The 21,222-nt window shown below is 45.7% G+C and overlaps 1 protein-coding gene across 1 annotated transcript in view; it reads left to right on the top strand.

Annotated features, from left to right (window-relative positions):
• Window positions 1-21,222, top strand: part of LOC126284273 (uncharacterized) — a 626,414-nt gene that overhangs the window by 576,129 nt on the left and 29,063 nt on the right. Inside the window, exon 6 of the mRNA XM_049983089.1 lies at window positions 4,940-5,246. Within this exon, the coding sequence (XP_049839046.1) occupies window positions 4,940-5,246 (307 nt within the window). The remainder of the gene's footprint in view (window positions 1-4,939; window positions 5,247-21,222) is intronic.

The raw sequence follows: 21,222 nt of genomic DNA on the forward strand, positions 1-21,222 counted from the left end.
GATGATCGAGTATTTCAAATTTGAGATTCTGGAGCGTTTCAGCAGCGTTGGCAGCAGTATGCAGACGGCGATTGTCGTGCAGCAACACAACACCTTCTCACAGCAATCCTCGGCGTTTGCTTCGAATTGCAGGCTTTTGCCTGGCAGTAAGCATCTCACAGTAACGTACACTGTTCATTGTTGTGACCCTTGCCACATAATGTTCCAGTACTGGACCTTGTGCGTCCCAAAAAACCGTAAGCATCAGTTTTCCTGCAGACGGTTGGGTCTTGAACTTTTTTTTACACGGCGAATTTGGATGTTTCCATTCCACAATCTGCCGTTTACTCTCCGACTTTTAATGATAATCCATGTTTCGTCACCAGTAATGATCCTGTCTAAGAAGTTGTCCCCTTCGTTACCATTGCGATCCAAAATTTTTTTTTTTTTGCAGATGTCGAAGCGCGTTTGTTTATGCAACTGTGTGTGTCGTTTTGGGGTCCATCTTGCACAAACATTATGAAACCCAAGTCTGTAGTGGATGATTTCGTAGGCAGAACCGTGACTAATTTGTAGACGATGTGCCACTTCGTCAATAGTTAATCGTCAGTCTAATAGAATCATTTCACGTGATCGCTCAATGGTTTCTTCATTTGTGGCGGTAAACGGTCGTGCGGCTTCATCGTGCGTAACAAGTGGTTCAAATGGCTCTGCGCACTATAGGACTTAACTTCTGAGGTCATCAGTCCCCTAGAACTTAGTACTACTTAAACCTAACTAACCTAAGGACACCACACACATCCATGCCCGAAGCAGGATTCGAACCTGCGACCGTATCGGTCGCGCGGTTCCAAACTGTAGCGCCTAGAACCTCTCGGCCACTCCAGCCGCCATCGTGCGTATCACTTATGCTACCATTTCGGAATTTTTCAATCCATTCGTAGACACTCCGTTGTGACAAAACACTGTTAACGTACTGTACCGAAAGTCTTCAATGAATTTCAGCTCCTGATGCGCCATCCGACCACAAAAAACGAACCCTCTTCTTTGGTGCAAATAGACACCGGCGCAGCCACGATTAACAGCGCGGCAGAGATAACGAAACTAACCTAGCAGCTTGAAAATTGCAAAGATATAACAACAAATAAACAAATTATGCGTCATCAACGTAAAACGTCAATACTACCAAAATAAACAAAAATATAACTGAATTGCGGATAATAATTGACTTACCCTCGCATATTCCCATAAAGGTGAGACGTTTTGCTTGAAAGTCTCTTACCCGCTGCCGGTGTGTGTAGTTTTGAGTTCGTTCTCGCAGAGCTAAATGAATTCGATCGTGAGCAAATTGTTGGATCTCGTATGATTGGTGCTTCCGTAACCAATGAAGCCGAAGTGCTTGGTATTTAAAGAGGCACCATGTCGAAGATGTATAGTGCAGTGTGACAGAAAATAAGAGGCCTGCAGCGGAAAAAGTCACTGCAGCACTGATTGTAGTACTTGCAAATCCTGCCATCACCAAAACAACACGGAAGGAGTTCCATAAGCAGGAAATTGCAGGGCGAGCTGAAATTCCGAAGCAACTCATCAGACGTAAATGCCCATAACAGGAAAAGGTGATGCTGGAGCCATAAAACCAGGACTGTGGAGCAATGAAAGAATGTTGTTTGGTCAGATGACTCGCGTTGCGCTCTGTTTCCAACTTTTGGCCGCGTTTACATCCAAACAGTGAAACATGGAGGGTGATGATTTGCACAGTCACAATGTGGCATTCCGTGGTTACTCTGCAAGCTTGCATTACTGCCAAGGCTTACGTGAACATTTTGGCTGATGAGTTCCATCCCATGGTACGAGGGTTGTGCGAGGTTCAAGCAGTAATCCGGTTTCTCCACGCAAGAATGTTACTTCCTGTGGAGATTCATCGGCAGCTGACTGAGGTTTATGGTGAAGAGTGCATGTCCGTTCAGCACGTCCGCCAATGGTGCAAGGCTTTTGCTGAAGGCCACGTGGAAGTTCACGGTGAAGAACGGAGTGGAAGACCGCCGGTTTCGGATGCAATTGTCCAGAAAATCAACAGTGAGCTGCTCAAAGATCGGAGGGTAACTGCCCATGAACTTGTTGAACGCATTCCTGAAGCTTCCCACGACACAATTCAAAGAACTTTAACAAAAACGTTGGGTTATCGTGAGGTGTGTACTCGCTGGGTCCCCCGGAGGCAACTGACTGAGGAACAATGCCTCGACAGTGCTCGCAAGTTTCTTCAACAATGTGAGGGAGGAGACAACAAGGAGGCAAGTTTCTTCAACAATGTGAGGGAGGAGGCGACAAGGAGATGTTGTTGGACTCTATCATCATGGGAGATGAAACGTGGGTGTTTCATTACATCCCCGAAACAAAACGACAATCTCGTCAGTGACGTCGCTCCAGTTCACTGCCACCAAAGAAATTCAGACGAACACAGTCGGCAGGAAAAGTTATGGCGACTGTGTTTTGGGATTGGAGGGGCGTACTCCTCGTCGATTTTATGCAATCTGGGACGGCAATTAACTCAGACAGATATTGTGAAACATTGGCCAAACTCCAGCGAGCAATCCAGAATCGCCAGAGAGGACGAGTAGTGCTTCTTCACGACAACCCTCGACCCACATCGCTCTTCAAACAAAGGAGCTTTAGAAGAAATTTGTGTGGACTGTTATGACCCATCCCCTGTACAGCCTGGACTTAGCCCCCAGCGATTACAACCTCTGCCCCAAGCTAAAAGAACACTTAGGTGGCAAACGCTTCAAGAGCAATGATGAAGCTCGAACAGAGGCCACACGCTTCCTCAACAGGTTGGCGGGAAACTTCTTCAACTTAGGAATACAAAAACTGGAGCACTGTCTTCAAAAGTGTGTCGAAAAAAATGGAGACTATGTTGAAAAATCGAAAAAAAATGTAAGCTTTTCAACAAATTATAAATTAATAACAATAAACAATGTTTTCTACTTGTAAAAGATATGGCAACCTCACTTTTGGTACAACCGTTGTACAATGTCTGTCACTTAATAGTGATGCTGTGTTTGAAGACAAATGGTTCAAATGGCTCTGAGCACTATGGGACTTAACATCTATGGTCATGAGTCCCCCGGAACTTAGAACTACTTAAACCTAACTAACCTGAGGACAGCACACAACACCCAGCCATCACGAGGCAGAGAAAATCCCTGATCCCGCCGGGAATCGAACCCGGGCGTGGGAAGCGAGAACGCTACCGCACGACGACGAGATGCGGACATGTTTGAAGACACTGGGGTTCTTGTTCGTCCAGCTCGCATCGTCTAGAAATGGTTTTGTGAGCATGAGACGTATTGTTACATCTCCTCTGCCCACCAATCAACAGATCTCAATTTATTAAGCCTTTGTGGGCTACCTAGGAGAGAAGGGTTCATGATCACTATCCAACTCGTTACCAGAACTTGCCATTAATTTGCGGGAAGAATGGTACAACATAACCTTGAAACTCATAATGGACGGTATTTATGCATTCCGAGACGAGTGGAAGCAGTTTTGAATGGCAACGATTTTACTACACCGTATTGGGCATTGTAATGTGTGGTGTTTCTTGTGTTTCCACATTTTTGGCCGCCTGTTGTATATGCTACACTGGGACTGAGGAGGCTGACAAAGTAATGTCTGGCCACTGGCTTTGACATACTTTGACTGTGAAGAAAGTCTAAGAGGACCAGTCATTTATATCCCCTTGCTAGGCTGACAAAAATAAGGGTGGATCCTACACGTTATAGAGGGTGTTCCAAAAAGAATGACCTGATTTTGGATGGTAACAATTATGAAATATGGGACGTGACAGCACGAAAACGAATGTATATGAAGATCGTATCTGTTCCTTCGGACATGTCCGAAAGAACATATACCATCGGTGACCATGCAGCTCCTTAGAATGAAATTACAATGAAATGAAAACCCTTAGCTGCATACAGGCGTTGATATAAGTCAATGGTGACAGTTGAAAATGTGTGCTCCGACCGGGACTCGAACCCGAGATCTCCTGCTTGCATGGCAGACGCTCTATCCATTTTTTTTTGTTCGGTATTGTTCGTTGCGTTTGGTCTGGGCGGACGTCACAAGACATCAGTTCAAGTTGATCGTTGATTCCTCCACTTTCTTTCTTTCTTTCGCTACTGCCTGTATCCCGCACTGGGCCCAGGGTCGGCAGGGTTAAGTACGGATTTGGCATGGTTATGTTAAGGGGTAGCCGGATGCCCTTCCTGCCCCCACCCGATACCCCCTGGGACGGAATTACTGTACCGCAGCTGTCTGCGTATAGTTTAAATCGTGAAAGAGTGTGAATGTGTTGCAAATGTCTGCGAGTCGTGTAACTTAGGCGGGGCGTGGGGACCAGCCCGGTATTCACCTAGTAGGATGTGGGAAACCGCCTAAAAACCGCATCCAGGCACACCGGCCGCCGTCGTTAATCCGCCGGGCGGATTCGATACGGGACCGGCGCCCTACTCGAGTCCAGGAAGCAGCGCGTTAGCGCTCCCGGCTACCCTGGCGGGTCGTTGATTCCTTCACTCAGTTTTTTTTTTAATTACAGCCCTCTGACCGAACACGCTGAGCTACCGTGCCGGCACGCAGTAAACAAGCACTTCGTCCAGCAGGTGTGACACGGAAGAAACACGATGCTCAACGGAACTAGGGTCAGGGCAGGATGTCACCACCGGCCACTACGCAGGTGCGGCGTTGTGAGTCGCCACGGTTGCCCGATCGACCGTTCTGACTTCATTCACCATACTTTATTGTCAGAGGTTGTACTTTAAGAGGGGAAAACAGGTTGGATCCTTTGACTATGAAGGAAGCCGAAGAAGGCCAGTCTCTACTTCCCCTCGACCTGCAAAAAGAGCGGAGGATCCCACTGAGTTACGCATCGTAACGTTCATATCGACAACTGCGGTGCCGGCAGGCGCGACGGAGCTGCCGGGTGGCGTGGGCGCGGCCGACGCGGCGGCAGCGTCCAGGACGCCGGTGCTGTTCAACAAGTACGCGCTGGACCGCGAGGAGAGCACCCGCCGCGAGCGGCCGGCGCTGCGCCGCCCCCACCGCCGCTTCCTATCGCAGGAGCCGGAGCCGCCCCCGCGCGTCGAGTCGCCGCCGCCGCCCACGCCCTCCTCGGCGCCGCCCACCGGCCCCACCGCCGCTGCCAGCCGTCTGCTCGACATCCCGACACCGCCGCCCATGCCGCCCTCTCCCGTCGGTTCCACCGCCACCAGGTACGTCCAGTCTATGTGCGGGTTAACAATTGTTGTATCCTCTACTCGTGTGTGTGTGTGTAAAAGAACACATTGACACCGGTGTGTCACACCCACCATACTTGCTCCGGACACTGCGAGAGGGCTGTACAAGCAATGATCACACGCACGGCACAGCGGACACACCAGGAACCGCGGTGTTGGCCGTCGAATGGCGCTAGCTGCGCAGCATTTGTGCACCGCCGCCGTAAGTGTCAGCCAGTGACATACGGAGCTCCATCGCAGTCTTTAACACTGGTAGCATGCCGCGACAGCGTGGACGTGAACCGTATGTGCAGTTGACGGACTTTGAGCGAGGGCGTATAGTGGGCACGCGGGAGGCCGGGTGGACGTACCGCCTAATTGCTCAACACGTGGGGCGTGAGGTCTCCACAGTACATCGATGTTGTCGCCAGTGGTCGGCGGAAGGTCCACGTGCCCGTCGACCTGGGACCGGACCGCAGCGACGCACGGATGCACGCCAAGACCGTAGGATCCTACGCAGTGCCGTAGGGGACCGCACCGCCACTTCCCAGCAAATTAGGGACACTGTTGCTCCTGGGGTATCGGCGAGGACCATTCGCAACCGTCTCCATGAAGCTGGGCTACGGTCCCGCACACCGTGAGGCCGTCTTCCGCTCACGCCCCAACATCGTGCAGCCCGCCTCCAGTGGTGTCGCGACAGGCGTGAATGGAGGGACGAATGGAGACGTGTCGTCTTCAGCGACGAGAGTCGCTTCTGCCTTGGTGCCAATGATGGTCGTATGCGTGTTTGGCGCCGTGCTGTTGAGCGCCACAATCAGGACTGCATACGACCGAGGCACACAGGGCCAACACCCGGCATCACAGTGTGGGGAGCGATCTCCTACACTGGCCGTACACCTCTGGTGATCGTCGAGGGGACACTGAATAGTGCACGGTACATCCAAACCGCCATCGAACCCATCGTTGTACCATTCCTAGACCGGCAAGGGAACTTGCTGTTCCAACAGGACAATGCACGTCCGCATGTATCCCGTGCTACCCAACGTGCTCTAGAAGGTGTAAGTCAACTACCCTGGCCAGCAAGATCTCCGGATCTGTCCCCCATTGAGCATGTTTGGGACTGGATGAAGCGTCGTCTCACGCGGTCTGCACGTCCAGCACGAACGCCGGTCCAGCTGAGGCGCCAGATGGAAATGGCATGGCAAGCCATTCCACAGGACTACATCCAGCATCTCTACGATCGTCTCCATGGGAGAATAGCAGCCTGCATTGCTGCGAAAGGTGGATGTACACTGTAGTAGTGCCGACATTGTGCATGCTCTGTTGCCTGTGTCTATGTGCCTGTGGTTCTGTCAGTGTGATCATGTGATTTATCTGACCCCAGGAATGTGTCAATAAAGTTTCCCCTTCCTGGGACAATGAATTCACGGTGTTCTTATTTCTATTTCCAAGAGTGTATATCTACTGGGTGATTAAAAAGTATAAATTTGGGAACTTAATAAACTGTGGAATAATGTAAGGTAAAAATTGACACACGTGCTTGGACAGATGTCCGACAGATGGCGCTGGCCAGCAAAACGTTAGTGACTGCGCATGACAATCGTGTATAAAAGGAGCTGTAATGCGAGAGAGAATCAGATGCGCCAGCAGTCGCAGCATGTTGACGTTACCTGAAGAGGCGCTTTTAGTGAAGCTGTATTATCAGAATGGGGAATGTGCTAGTTCAGCGTTACGATCCTATCGCCATAGGAAGGGGATTGGAACGGGTAAAGGTCCATTGACAAATGAAGCTGTGGCGAGAATGATTTCGAAGTTTGAAGCCACGGGTTGTTTAGACGATAGACCCCGTAATGGCCGACCGAGCACAAGGCGTAATGCTGCCGAGACAGTCCAAATGCTTCAAATAGCTCTGAGCACTATCGGACTCTACGTCTTAGGTCATCAGTCCCCTAGAACTTATAACTACTTTAACGTAACTAGCCTAAGGACATCACACACATCCATGCCGAGGCAGGATTTGAACCTGCGACCGTAGCAGTCGCGCGGTTCCACACTGAAGCGCCTAGAACCACTCTATGCACGGGTTAAGTCAGTGCACTTGCAGTCGCACATCGCACCGGCATTCCATACACTACTGTTTGGATGGCACTGAGGCGTACCCTCTGATGCTATCCGAACAAAATCCATCGGCATCATGAACTGTTACCTGGCGATTTAGTGAAGCGGAGGACATTTACGGTGTGGGCGTTTCAAAAGATGGCGGAAGATGACGATTGGTTGAGTAAGGTGTTGTGGACCGACGAAGCTCATTTCACGCTCCGAGGGTCTGTCAACGCCTTTAACTGCCGAATGTGGGCTACCGAAAATCCTAGAACTGTCGTGGAAACTCCATTGAACGACGAGAAAGTCACGGAATGGGTTAGATTTACCACATCTACCGTTATCGGGCCTTTTTGTCTTCGAGGAAATGCGTGATTCTGGTTTTGTAGCTGCTACCGTGACGGGTGTGAGGTACATCGATATGTTACAGAATCGCATTAATCCCAACCTGGCTGATAAGCACTTGCTGGAACGTACGATGTTTATGCTGGATGGCTCTCCACCCCATATTGCTAAATGCGTGGGAGACCTCTTGCACGCGTCGTTTAGTGATGATCGTGTGCTCAGCCGCCACTTTCGTCATGCTTAGCCTCCCAGGTCCCCAGACCTCAGTCCGTGCGATTATAGGCTTTTGGGTTACCTGAAGTCGCAAGTGTATCGTGATCGACCGACAAATCTGGGGATGCTGAAAGACAACATCCGAAGCCAATGCCTCACCATAACTCCGGACATGCTTTGCAGTGCTGTTCACAACATTATTCCTCGACTACAGCTATTGTTGAGGAATGATGGCGGACATATTGAGCATTTCCTGTAAAGAACTTCATCTTTGCGTTGTCTTATTTTGTTATGCTAATTATTGCTATTCTGATCACATGAAGAGCCATCTGTCGGACATTTTTTGAACTTTTGTATTTTTTGGTTTTAATAAAACCCCATGTCATTCCAAGCATGCGTGTCAATTTGTACCTCTCTATCTACATTATTCCCTGATTTATTCAGTTTTCAAATTCATACTGACTTTTTGATCACCCGGTGCATCTAAATCTACATGGATACTCTGCAAATCACATTCACGTGGCTAGCACAGGCTTCATCGAACCACCTTCACAATTCTCTATTATTCCAGTCTCGCACAGAAGCGCGCGGTTAGAGGGGCCATGTTACTAATTGCGCGGCCCCTCCTGCCGGAAGTTCGAGTCCTCCCTCGGGCATGGGTGTGTGTGGTGTCTTTAGCGTAAGTTAGTTTTAGTAGTGTGTTAGTCTAGGGACCGATGACCTTAGCAGTTTGGTCCTTTATAAATTCGGACGCAGCCCAGAATTCTCCCGAATCCAGGTAGGAAGGCAGGCAACAGGACCGAATCCTCCCAAACTGACACGTTATATGTTGTATTATAGACAATAATATGATTATCTCTGCCATGTTCCTTATCTCCTTCCCCTACCCCTAGCATGTTTTAAACAAAAAAATATTGATACACCTATGCACGCTTTGCATGTGACCTTGGGCGGGACTTAGTCGCTGGCGCTGTGTCGGCTGGTCTCAATAAGATAAAACTTTTAAACATACTCACAACACACGCGAAATTTTTTTTACATCTACTACTGTAACTTCATATGCTTTCCTTTGCCTGCTTGGAGTATTCGTAAGGTTTAGAACTGCTACCTGCTTCAAACGGGAGGATTCGGTGCCATCGTTTTTCAGACCCTTGCGGGCTTGGGAGGATTCGGTACCATTTTTCTGAGCGTGGGAGGATGTGGGGCTGCGCCCAGAAATTCACACACATTTGAACAACAATCTCGCATAGCGCACGGAAAGGACGAACACCTATATCTTTCCGTTCGATCTCTGATTTCCCCTATTTTATCATGGTGATCGTTTCTCTCTTATAGGTTCCTGTCAACAAAATATTTTCGCATTCGGAGGAGAAAGTAGGTCATTGGAATTTCGTGAGAAGATTCCGCCGCAACGAAAAACGCCTTTGTTTTAATTATGTCCACCCCAAATCCGGTATCATTTCAGTGACTCTCTCTCCCCTTTGTAGAGATAATACAAAACGTGCTGCCCTTCTTTGAACTTTTTCGATGTACTCCGTCAATCCTATCTGGTAAGGAACCCACACCACGAGGCAGTATTCTAAAAGAGGATTGACAAGCTTGCTGTAAGCAGTCTCCTAATTGGTCTGTTGCATTTTCTAAGTGCCATACCAATAAAACGCAGTCTTTGGTTAGCCTGCCCCATAACATTCCGTCAAATTTAAGTTGTTCGTAATTGTAATATCTATGTATTTAGTTGAATTTACGGCCTTTAGATTTGACTGATTTATCTTGTAGCCGAAATTTAACGGATTTCTTTTAGCACTCATGTGGATGACCTCACACTTTTCGTTATTTGGGGTCAACTGCCAATTTTCGCACCATACAGATATATGGTCCGCTCGGCGGATTAACGACGACGACCAGTGTGCTAGCCAGCCTGGATGTGGTGCTTAGGCGGTTTTCCACATCCTCCTAGGTGAATACCGGACTGGTCCCCACGCCCCGCTTCAGTTACACGACTCGCAGACATTGAAACACAGTCACACTATTTCACGATTTACACAAGACACAGACAGCTGAGGTACACTAATTCCGTCCCGGGGGTATGGGGTCGCTGCAGGAAGGGCATCCGGCCACACCTAAAAAAAAAAAATGCCACATCTGTACCTAACCCTGCCGACCCTGCAAACAATGCTGGATAAAGGAAGTAGCAAAAGAAAGAAGAAAGAGAGAGAGAAACAGATATTTTTTCTAAATCGTTTTGCAATTTATTTTCATGTTCTGATGACTTTATTAGTCGATAAACGACAGCGTCATCTGCAAACAACCTAAGACGGCTGCTCAGATTGTCTCCCAAATAGTTTATATAGATAAGGAACAGGAAAGAGCTTATAAAGCTTCCGTGGGGAAAGCCAGTAATCACTTCTGTTGTACTCGATGATTTTCCGTTATTTACTGCGAACTGTGACCTCTCTGGCACGAAATCACAAATCCAGTCACATAACTGAGACGATATTCCGTGTGTGGTACAGTGTCAAAAGCCTTCTGGAAATCTAGAAATTCTCAAGGTAGAAAACAGATAATGAGAGACGTTAACAGTTAGATGTGCTGAATAAATCGGACAATGTCGACAAGCTATGAAATTTTAGTGACTGGGGGGAAAGAATCACAAAGAGAATCCCACAGGGTTCAATTTTGGGTACTCCTATTCCTTACCTGTGTGAGTGACCTTCCACTCAACATGCAGCAAGCAAAGTTGGCACTTTTTGCAGACTATGACTAGTGTTATAGCAAACCCCATTAGAGAGAAAACAATAGAAGAGTTGGTAAATGATATTTTCTGAAGAATTATTAAGTGGTTCTCTGAAAAAACATATAACATTCAGTTCTGTACAATAGAGAGTCATACCAACAACCGATGTGGCACAAGAGTGTTCCAAATTTTTTGATATACATATTGATCAAAATTTGAACTGGAAAAATCATGTCACTGAGCTTATCAAACGGTTAAGTTTAGCTGCTTTCGCTCTTCGTATTACTGCTAATCTTGGAAACAAACGTGTCAACCTCTTGACATATTTTGCATATTTCCACTCAATAATGTCGCTGGAGTAGCTCATCACTGAGAAAGAAGGTGCTGACTGCACGAAAGCGACCAGTAAGATGCTTCAAATGGCTCTGAGCACTATGGGACTTAGCATCTGAGGTCATCAGTCCCCTAGAACTTAGAACTACTTAAACATCACACACATCCATGCCCGAGGGTTCGAACCTGCGACCGTAGCGGTCGCGCGGTTCCAGACTGAAGCGCCTAGAACGGCTCGGCCACACAGACCGGCTGACCAGTACGAGTAGTACCTGTTCACCAACGGACGTCATGTAGGTAACTCTCCAAGGAACTAGGTATTTTACCTGCGCCGTCATTAATACTCCGTTATACCTACAACACTACAAAGAAAAATGACATTTACACCCACCGGTAAAGATGTCGGTAGCTCGGAGAGGAGTTCAGTGCGCGACAATTAAAATTTTTGATCATTTGGCCAATAATATAAAATGCTTGACAGGAGCGAAGCAGATTTTAAATCTGATTAAAAACATTTATCCTGGACAACTCCTATTTTATTGACTAATTTCTACTAAAAAAATGTTAGCCAGACAAATATTAAATGAAAGAGAAGATTAATAATGATAGTATGTTCATTAATGTTAACACTAATCATGCGTATACTGTAAGCTGACTCATTCCACAGCATGTCGGTAAAAGAACGTTCAATTGATCTATGGAACACGTAACTAAGTTAACTCAAAGGGCTGCAAGAACAACTGCAGTCAGATCCAGCGTCATATCAAGTGTGGCCTACATCTACACCATACGGTGCGTGGCGGAGTGTACCTCGTACCACAACTAGCATCTCCTCTCCCTGTTCCACTCCCAAACAGAACGAGCGAAATATGACTGCCTATATGCCTCTGTACGAGCCCTAATCTCCCTTATCTTATCTTTGTGGTCTTTCCGCGAAATATAAGTTGGCGGCAGTAAAATTGTACTGCAATCAGCCTCAAATGCTGGTTCTCTAATTTTTCTCAGTAGCGATTGACGAAAAGAACGCCTCCTTTCCTCTACAGACTCCCACCCGAATTCCTGAAGCATTTCCGTAAAACTCGCGTGATGATCAAACCTACCAGTAACAAATCTAGCAGCCCGCCTCTGAATTGCTTCTATGTCCTCCCTCAATCCGACCTCATAGGGGTCCCAAACGCTCGAGCAGTACTCAAGAATAGGTCGTATTAGTGTTTTATAAGCCGTCTCCTTTCCAGATGAACCACATCTTCCCAAAATTCTACCAACGAACCGAAGACGACTTCCGCCTTCCCCACAACTGCCATTACATGCTTGTCCCACTTCATATCGCTCTGCAATGCTACGCCCAAATATTTAATCGACGTGACTGCGCTACACTACTAATGGAGTATTCAAACATTACAGGATTCTTTTTCCTATTCATCTGGCACTTCCAACCAGTTGCTCCCTCTCTCCAAGTTGCCGATAGTGTGGGTTCTTAGATGACCGTCCAGTTACTGACTGTTTGCTGAGCCGTGACTCCACGTAGCTGGTGACGACAGCGGTCACTCCGTTCTCCATACGACACGGTGCTGCAACTGCCTGGGTCAGTAACAGCGATAACAAACACTGCCCGCGTGCCCCCAGTCGAACCCAAGACTTGTCTGCCGCTGCCCCCAGGTGCTGGCTTATGATGAATTCGCTGGTTTAGCTCCGTACACCAGACCCTCCTCCAGCTGATGACAGCGGCCAACCCCTGGGCCAGCCTCACTAGAACGTAGCAATCTCGGACGAGGCGCTGTGTCGGGGCTGACAGTGAACCTGCAGTCTCGTTCCCCCTGCCCACGACCACTTGGCGCTGGCTCATCACACGTGGCCAACCGATTCGGCTCATATTTGGCAGGTCGCTTGTGCACTCTAACACGCCCGGGGTTTCAAATGGTGGAGGACACTTAAACTGTTCTCGCTACGAACGTGCGCCCTGTCCACCCCATATACCTGGTCCTCCCGCGGCGGTAGTATTATTTCTGCTCCACACTGCTGGGCCAGCCGGGGTGGCCGAGCGGTTCTAGGCGCTACAGTCTGGAACCGCGCGACCGCTAGGGTCGCAGGTTCCGATCCTGCCTCGGGCATGGATGTGTGTGATTCCTTAGGTTAGTTAGGTTTAAGTAGTTCTAAGTTCAACTTAGAAGTTGAGTCCTATAGTGCTCGGAGCCATTTGAACCATTTGCACTGCTGCTGGCTTGCCTGAAATTATGTATATAAATATGCAAGCGAGTTTAGGGAAACCACTTAACATTAAACACAACACTGTCCTACGTGCGGCATCAACAGTTATACTCTGAGACGATAAGAAAATAGCAGGATATACTGTTTGCACATCAAGTCGTAAATGTTGATGCCAATTAACATTCTTGCTAACCTGATGGGAGGTCACAATTATCATTATTGTACAGTATTCCTGACGATATTAAGGGGGGCAGGGCGTCAAACGCGCCGATCTGTAGCAGGAGAGACACGACAGGACATTTTAATTTCCACTGTCAATACTTTTACAAATAAATTCATAAAACTTTGTCGACATGACCAGGAAGGATTCTGTATTCACGCTCATAGCAGTGGAAGTTAAAAAACGTAACAAAATAATTTTTTTTCACATGCGAAATTTCATCATTTTTTCATTTACTATTGGCTGCATGTGTTTCTATAGGCACACTTTTCTTCAGAAGGAAGAGACATTCTTCGATGAATTTTGCATAGCATACAAACTACACTTGCAGGTGTATGAACCTCTAGGATTTTACAAATCTGTTAAAAACCGTTGGTAAAAAAGGAGATAATTAACAATAAAATTTCAGTTTTTTTTAAACATGAAGTTTAAAATGTAGCAGTTCATTCATTTTTTCATAAATTTAATAAATTCTAGAATTTCATCTACCTGTAAGTATGGTTTGTATGCTGTGAAAAATTGATCGAAGGATCTCTCTTACTTACGATGAAAAGTGTACCTGTAGCAACAAATGCAGCCAATAGTAAGTGAAAAAAATGCTGAAATTTCGCATGTAAAAAGATTTATCTTGTTAATTTTTTCGATTTTCCGCTGCTATTAGTGTGAATCCTGAATCCTTCCGGATCACGCTGACAAAGTTTTATGAATTTGTTTGTAAAACTATAGACAGTGGAAATCAAAATGCCTTGTGGTGCCTCTCCTGCTCCAAGACGGCCCGTTTGACGTCCTACCCCCTTTAATGTCTATCCAACCGCATATGTCATCGGATAGATCGTAAGCGCGGACTTTTTGGAGCAAGCGACAGTGCGGAACTGAGTCGAACGCCTTTCAAAAGTCGAGGAATATGGCATCAACCTGGGAGCCGGTATCTAGAGCCTGTTGTATATCATGCACAAAGAGGGCTAGCTGTGTCTCGCATGACCGCTGTTTCCTAAAACCGTGCTGGTTTCTGCAGATGAGCTTCTCAGAGTCTAGAAAGGTCTTTCTGTCTGAACACAAAATATCTTCCATGAGTCTACAAAAAATCGATGTCAGTGAAATTGGCCGGTAATTATGTGCATCCGATTTTCTACCAAGATTCCTATGACCTGAGCCTTCTTCCAGTCCAGTGGAACTTTCCGCTGTTCCAATGATCTCTGATAGATGATGGATAATAATGGTGCTATATTTGTAGCATAGTCAACACAAAATCTTACGGGGATACCGTCTGGGCCAGATGCCTTCCTGGCGTCTAAGGATCTTAACTGTTTTATAATTCCAGATACACTAAACACTATGTCAACCACCCTTGCGTTTGTTCAATAGCTGAAAGGAGGAATGGTGCTGCAGTCCTCTACCGTAAACGAGTTTTTGAAAGTTTGCTTTAGAACTTCGGCCTTCTGTTTATCATCATCCGTTACATTACCCGTACTATCAGCAAGAGAAGGTATTGAATTATTTGTAGCGTTCATAGATTTTACGTACGACCAAAATTTTTTGGGGTTATTTTTAGAATGTGAAAGAAAAAAATATTGCTTTCAAATTTGTTAAAAGAATCTCTCATTGACCTTTTGACAGCTGCTTTCATTTCTCATAATTTCTGTTTGTCAGCGAGGCAGCGACTACGTTTAAAACGACTGTGAAAAATTCTCTGCTTTCTCAGAACTAATATGTTTGTTGAACCAAGGTGGATCCTTTCCCTCCCCTATATTTTTGCTAGGCACATATTTCTCTAGCACGTGGTGGACAATACCTTTAAATTCCGACCAAAGATGCTCGATATCTTTGTGTCCCTCTGTGAATGCTTAGAACAGGGCAGTGTAATAGGTCCGCTGCTTTTTACGATTTACATAAACGTTTTGGTTGGTGGTATTGACAGCGGCATTAGACTGTTTGCCGATCATGCTGTAGTCTGCAGGAAAGTAGTATCACACAAGGCGAAAATCCCCATTAATGTACGAGTACAAAATAAATGCGCAGTCTTTGGAAGCGGTAACATCCGCCAAGTATCTGGGTGTGACTATTCGAAGTGATCTCAAATGGAACGACCAGGTTACAGAAGTAACGGTAAGGCGAAGTCTAGATTGCAGTTTATTGGTAGAATCCTGAAGCGATGCAGTCCTCCAACAAAGGAAATTGCTTACATTTACTTCGTCCAGTCTTAGAGTATTGTTCGTCTGTGTGGGACCCTTACCGGCTGGGTCTGATTCAAGAGATTGAAAAGCTCCAAAGAAGAGTGACAAGATTCGTGACTGGCACATTCAACCATCGCGAGAGCGTTACAAATAACATAGAAAGTTTGAAGTGGGACACACTTGCAGGTAGATGACGCGCTAAAGGGAAGGGGCTGCTCACTAAATTCCAAAATCCTATCTTCCCCGAGGATGTAGGGCATATATTATTACCACCAACTTTCATATCGCGCAATGATCACCATTCAAAGATAACGGAAATTAGAGCTCGTACTGAGGCATTCAGACAGTCGTTTAGCCCTCGCGCAATCCGCGAGTGGAACAGAGGGGGGCGGGGAGGGGGGGATTATGACTTTGGCGCTAGTAGTGCCCTCCGCCACACACCGCTTGGTGGCTAGCGGAGTATATATGTAGATGTAGATATTGTACTTTATGCTATCACGCTGCAAAATACTAACACGAATTCTTTACAGACGACTGGAAAAACTAGTAGAAGCCGACCTCGGGGAAGATCAGTTTGGATTCCGTAGAAATACTGGAACACGTGAGGCAATACTGGCCCTGCGACTTATCTTAGAAGAAAGATTAAGGAAAGGCAAACCTACGTTTCTAGCATTTGTAGACTTACAGAAAGCTTTTGACAATGTTGACTGGAATACTCTCATTCAAATTCTAAAGGTGGCAGGGGCAAAATACAGGGAGCGAAAGGCTACTTACAATTTGTACAGGAACCAGATGGCAGTTATAAGAGTCGCGTGGTATGAAAGGGAAGCAGTGGTTGGGAAGGGAGTAAGACAGGGTTGTAGCCTCTCACCGATGTTATTCAATCTGTATATTGAGCAAGCAGTAAAGGAAACAAAAGAAAAATTCAGATTGGGCATTAAAATCCAAGGAGAAGATATAAAAACTTTAGGGTTTGCCGATGACGTTGTAATTCTGTCAGATACAGCAAAGGACTTGGAAGAGCAGCTGAACGAAATGGACAGTGTCTTGAAAGCAGGATATAAGATGAACATCAACAAAAGCAAAACGAGGATAATGAAATGTAGTCGAATTAAGACGGGTGATGCTGAGGGAATTAGATTAGGAAAGGAGACACTTACAGTAGTAAAGGAGTTTTACTATTTGTGAGCAAAATAACTGATGATGGTCGAAGTAGAGAGGATATAAAATGTAGACTGGCAATGGCAAGGAAAGCGTTTCTGAAGAAGAGAAATTTGTTAACATCGAGTATAGATTTAAGTGTCAGGAAATATTTTCTGAAAGTATTTGTATGGAGTGTAGCCATGTATGGAAGTGAAACATGGACGATAAATAGTTTGGACAAGAAGAGAATAGAAGCTTTCGAAATGTGGTGCTACAGAAGAATGCTGAAGATTAGATGGGTAGATCACATAACTAATGCGGAAGTATTGAATAGGATTGGGGAGAAGAGAAGTTTGTGGCACAACTTGACCAGAAGGGATCGGTTGATAGGACATGTTCTGCAGCATCAATGGATCACCAATTTAGTACTGGAGGGCAGCGTGGAGGGTAAAAATCGTAGAGGGAGACCAAGAGATGAATACACTAAGCAGATTCAGAAGAATGTAGGTTGCAGTAGGTACTGGGAGATGAAGAAGCTTGCACAAGATAAAGTAGCATGGAGAGCTGCATCAAACCAGTCTCAGGACTGAAGACCACAACAACAACAACAACAACGTATTTCACAGTCTTAGTCTGGCCGTACCTTCGGTGATAGATACACAGGCAATAATGATGCTTATCAGTCCACAATTATCACTGGGGTACGCGTAATCGACACGACGCGGATGCTTGTTGATTGATGCCTCGCCACGTACACACAGATATCCGGTACCAGCCCTTCTTGAAACGTGTAATAATATGACACTGTTCATAAAAGTTAATTTACAGTTCACAGTTCTCACATGTACGAGCGTGCGGGTAACCGACGCGACGCGGCGATGATGCGGAGACGCGATTACTGAACGCCACGTTCTCACACTCTCTACAAGACTCTGGAACTTGATTGCCCTCCTTTGCGGTAAACTATTTTTACGTGGCAGAACCCTGGAGACACTAAAAGGCATCACATAGATTATATAATGGTAAGACAGAGATTTAGGAACCAGGTTTTAAATTGTAAGACATTTCCAGGGGCTGATGTAGACTCTGACCACAATCTATTGGTTATGAACTGTAGATTAAAACTGAAGAAACTGCAAAAAAGGGGGAATTTATGGAGATGGGACCTGGATAAACTAACTATACCAGAGGTCGTATAGGGTTTCAGGGAGAGCATAAGGGAACAATTGACAGGAATGGGGGAAAGAAATACAGTAGAAGAAGAATGGGTAGCTTTGAGGGATGGAGTAGTGAAGGCACTAGAGGATCAAGTAGGTAAAAAGACGAGGGCTAGTAGAAATCCTTGTGTAACAGAAGAAATATTGAATTTAACTGATGAAAGGAGTAAATATAAAAATGCAGTAAATGAAGCAGGCAAAAAGGAATACAAACGTCTCAAAAATGAGATCGACAGGAAGTGCAAAATGACTAAGCAGGGATGGCTAGAGGACAAATGTAAGGATTTAGAGGCTTATCTCACTAGGGGTAAGATAGATACTGCTTTCAGGAAAATTAAAGAGATCTTTGGAGATAAGAGAACCACTTGTATGAACATCAAGAGCTCAGATGGAAACCCATTTCTAAGCAAAGAAGGGAAAGCAGAAAGGTGGAAGGAGTATATAGAGGGTCTATACAAGGGCGATGTACTTGAGGACAATATTATGGAAATGGAAGAGGATGTAGATGAAGATGAAATGGGAGATACGATACTACGTGAAGAGTTTGACAGAGCACTGAAAGACCTGAGTCGAAACAAGGCCCCCGGAGTAGACAATATTCCATTGGAACTACTGATGGCCTTGGGAGAGCCAGCCCTGACAAAACTCTACCATCTGGTGAGCAAGATGTATGAGACAGGCGAAATACCCTCAGACTTCAAGAAGAATAGAATAATTCCAATCCCAAAGAAAGCAGGTGTTGACAGATGTGAAAATTACCGAACAATCAGTTTAATAGGCCACAGCTGCAAAATACTAACACAAACTCTTTACAGACGAATGGAAAAACTAGTAGAAGCCGACCTCGGGGAAGATCAGTTTGGATTCCGTAGAAACACTGGAACACGTGAGCCAATACTGAACTTACGACTTATCTTAGAAGAAAGATTAAGGAAAGGCAAACCTACGTTTCTAGCATTTGTAGACTTAGAGAAAGCTTTTGACAATGTTGACTGGAATACTCTCATTCAAATTCTAAAGGTGGCAGGGGTAAAATACAGGGAGCGAAAGGCTATTTACAATTTGTTCAGAAACCAGTTGGCAGTTATAAGAGTCGAGGGACATGAAAGGGAAGCAGTGGTTGGGAAGGGAGTAAGACAGGGTTGCAGCCTCTCCCCGATGTTATTCAATCTGTATATCGAGCAAGCAGTAAAGAAAACAAAAGTAAACTTCGGAGTAGGCATTAAAATGCATGGAGAAGAAATGAAAACTTTGAGGTTCGCCGGTGACATTGTAATTCTGTCAGAGACAGCAAAGGACTTGGAAGAGCAGTTGAATGGAATGGACAGTGTCTTGAAAGAAGGATATAAGATGAACATCAACAAAAGCAAAACTAGGATAATGGAATGCACAGGATAGAGTAGCATGGAGAGCTGCATCAAACCAGTCTCAGGACTGAAGACCACAACAACAACAACATTTTTACTGATTCACATCATTTTTATTCTGGTAGGCCGAACACGACGCTTGCCGATTGATGTTGTACGGTACGACATGCGGTTTTTTAGGTTAGAAGGCCTCGGGAAAGTGCGGGATGGGCTGCAATGTCAAAGGGTGCTTGGCAATTACAGGACGTGCTTGGATCAAGGAACAGTCGGAATTTTAGTTGTAAATTGTTGTAGTTGCGCTGGAAAAGTCCCTGAGCTTCAAGCGCTAATAGAAAGCACAGAAGCTGATATCGTTATAGGTACAGAAAGCTGGCTAAAGCCTGAAATAAGTTCTGCAGAAATTTTTACGAAGTCTCAGACGGTGTTCAGGAAAGATAGATTAGGCAGAATTGGTGGTGGAGTGTTTGTGTCTGTCAGTAGTGGTTTATCTTGTAGTGAAGTCGAAGTAGATACTCCGTGCGAATTGGTGTGGGTGGAGGTTATACTTAACAGCCGAATTAAGTTAATAATTGGCTCCTTCTACCGACCCCCAGACTCCGATGATACAGTTGCGGAACAGTTCAGAGAAAGTTTGAGTCTCGTAACAAATAAATACCCCACTCATACGGTTATAGTTGGTGGAGACTTCAACCTACCCTCGGTATGTTGGCAAAAATACTTGTTCAAAACCGGTGGTAGGCAGAAAATAGCTTCCGAGATTGTCCTAAATGCTTTCTCCGAAAATTATTTCGAGCAGTTAGTCCACGAACCCACGCGAATTGTAAATGGTTGCGAAAACACACTTGACCTCTTGGCCACAAACAATCCAGAGCTGATAGAGAGCATCATGACTGATACAGGGATTAGTGATCACATGGTCATTGTAGCTAGGCTCAATACCATTTCTTCCAAATCCATCAGAAACAAACGCAAAATAATTCTATTTAAAAAAGCGGATAAAGTGCCACTAGAAGCCTTCCTAAAAGACAATTTCCATTCCTTCCGAACTGACTATGCGAATGTAGACGAGATGTGGCTCAAATTCAAAGATATAGTAGCAACAGCAATTGAGATATTCATACCTCATAAATTGGTAAGAGATGGAACGGATCCCCCGTGGTACACAAAAAAGGTCCGAACGCTTGTTGCAGAGGCAACGGAAAAAGCATGCGAAGTTCAGAAGAACGCGAAATCCTGAAGATGGGCTAAAATTTACAGACGCGCGAAATTTGGCACGTACTTCGATGCGAGATGCCTTTAATAGGTTCCACAACGAAACATTGTCTCGAAATTTGGTAGAAAATCCGAAGAAATTCTGGTCGTATGTAAAGTACACAAGCGGCAAGATGCAGTCAATACCTTCGCTGCGCAGTGCCGATGGTACTGTTATCGACGACTGTGCCGCTAAAGCGGAGTTATTGAACGCAGTTTTCCGAAATTCCTTCACCAGGGAAGACGAACGGAATATTCCAGAATTTGAAACACGAACATCTGCTAGCATGAGTTTCTTAGAAGTAGATACCTTAGGGGTTGCGAAGCAACTCAAATCGCTTGATACGGGCAAGTCTTCAGGTCCAGATTGTATACCGATTAGGTTCCTTTCAGATTACGCTGATACTATAGCTCCCTACTTAGCACTCATATACAACCGCTCGCTCACCGATAGATCTGTACCTACAGATTGGAAAATTGCGCAGGTCGCACCAGTGTTCAAGAAGGGTAGTAGGAGTAATCCATTTAACTACAGACCTATATCATTGACGTCGGTTTGCAGTAGGGTTTTGGAGCATATACTGTATTCAAACATTATGAATCACCTCGAAGGGAACGATCTATTGACACGTAATCAGCATGGCTTCAAAAAACATCGCTCTTGTGCA

This window comes from Schistocerca gregaria, chromosome 8 (assembly GCF_023897955.1).
Source record: "Schistocerca gregaria isolate iqSchGreg1 chromosome 8, iqSchGreg1.2, whole genome shotgun sequence".
Classification (NCBI taxonomy): Eukaryota; Metazoa; Arthropoda; class Insecta; order Orthoptera; family Acrididae; genus Schistocerca; species Schistocerca gregaria.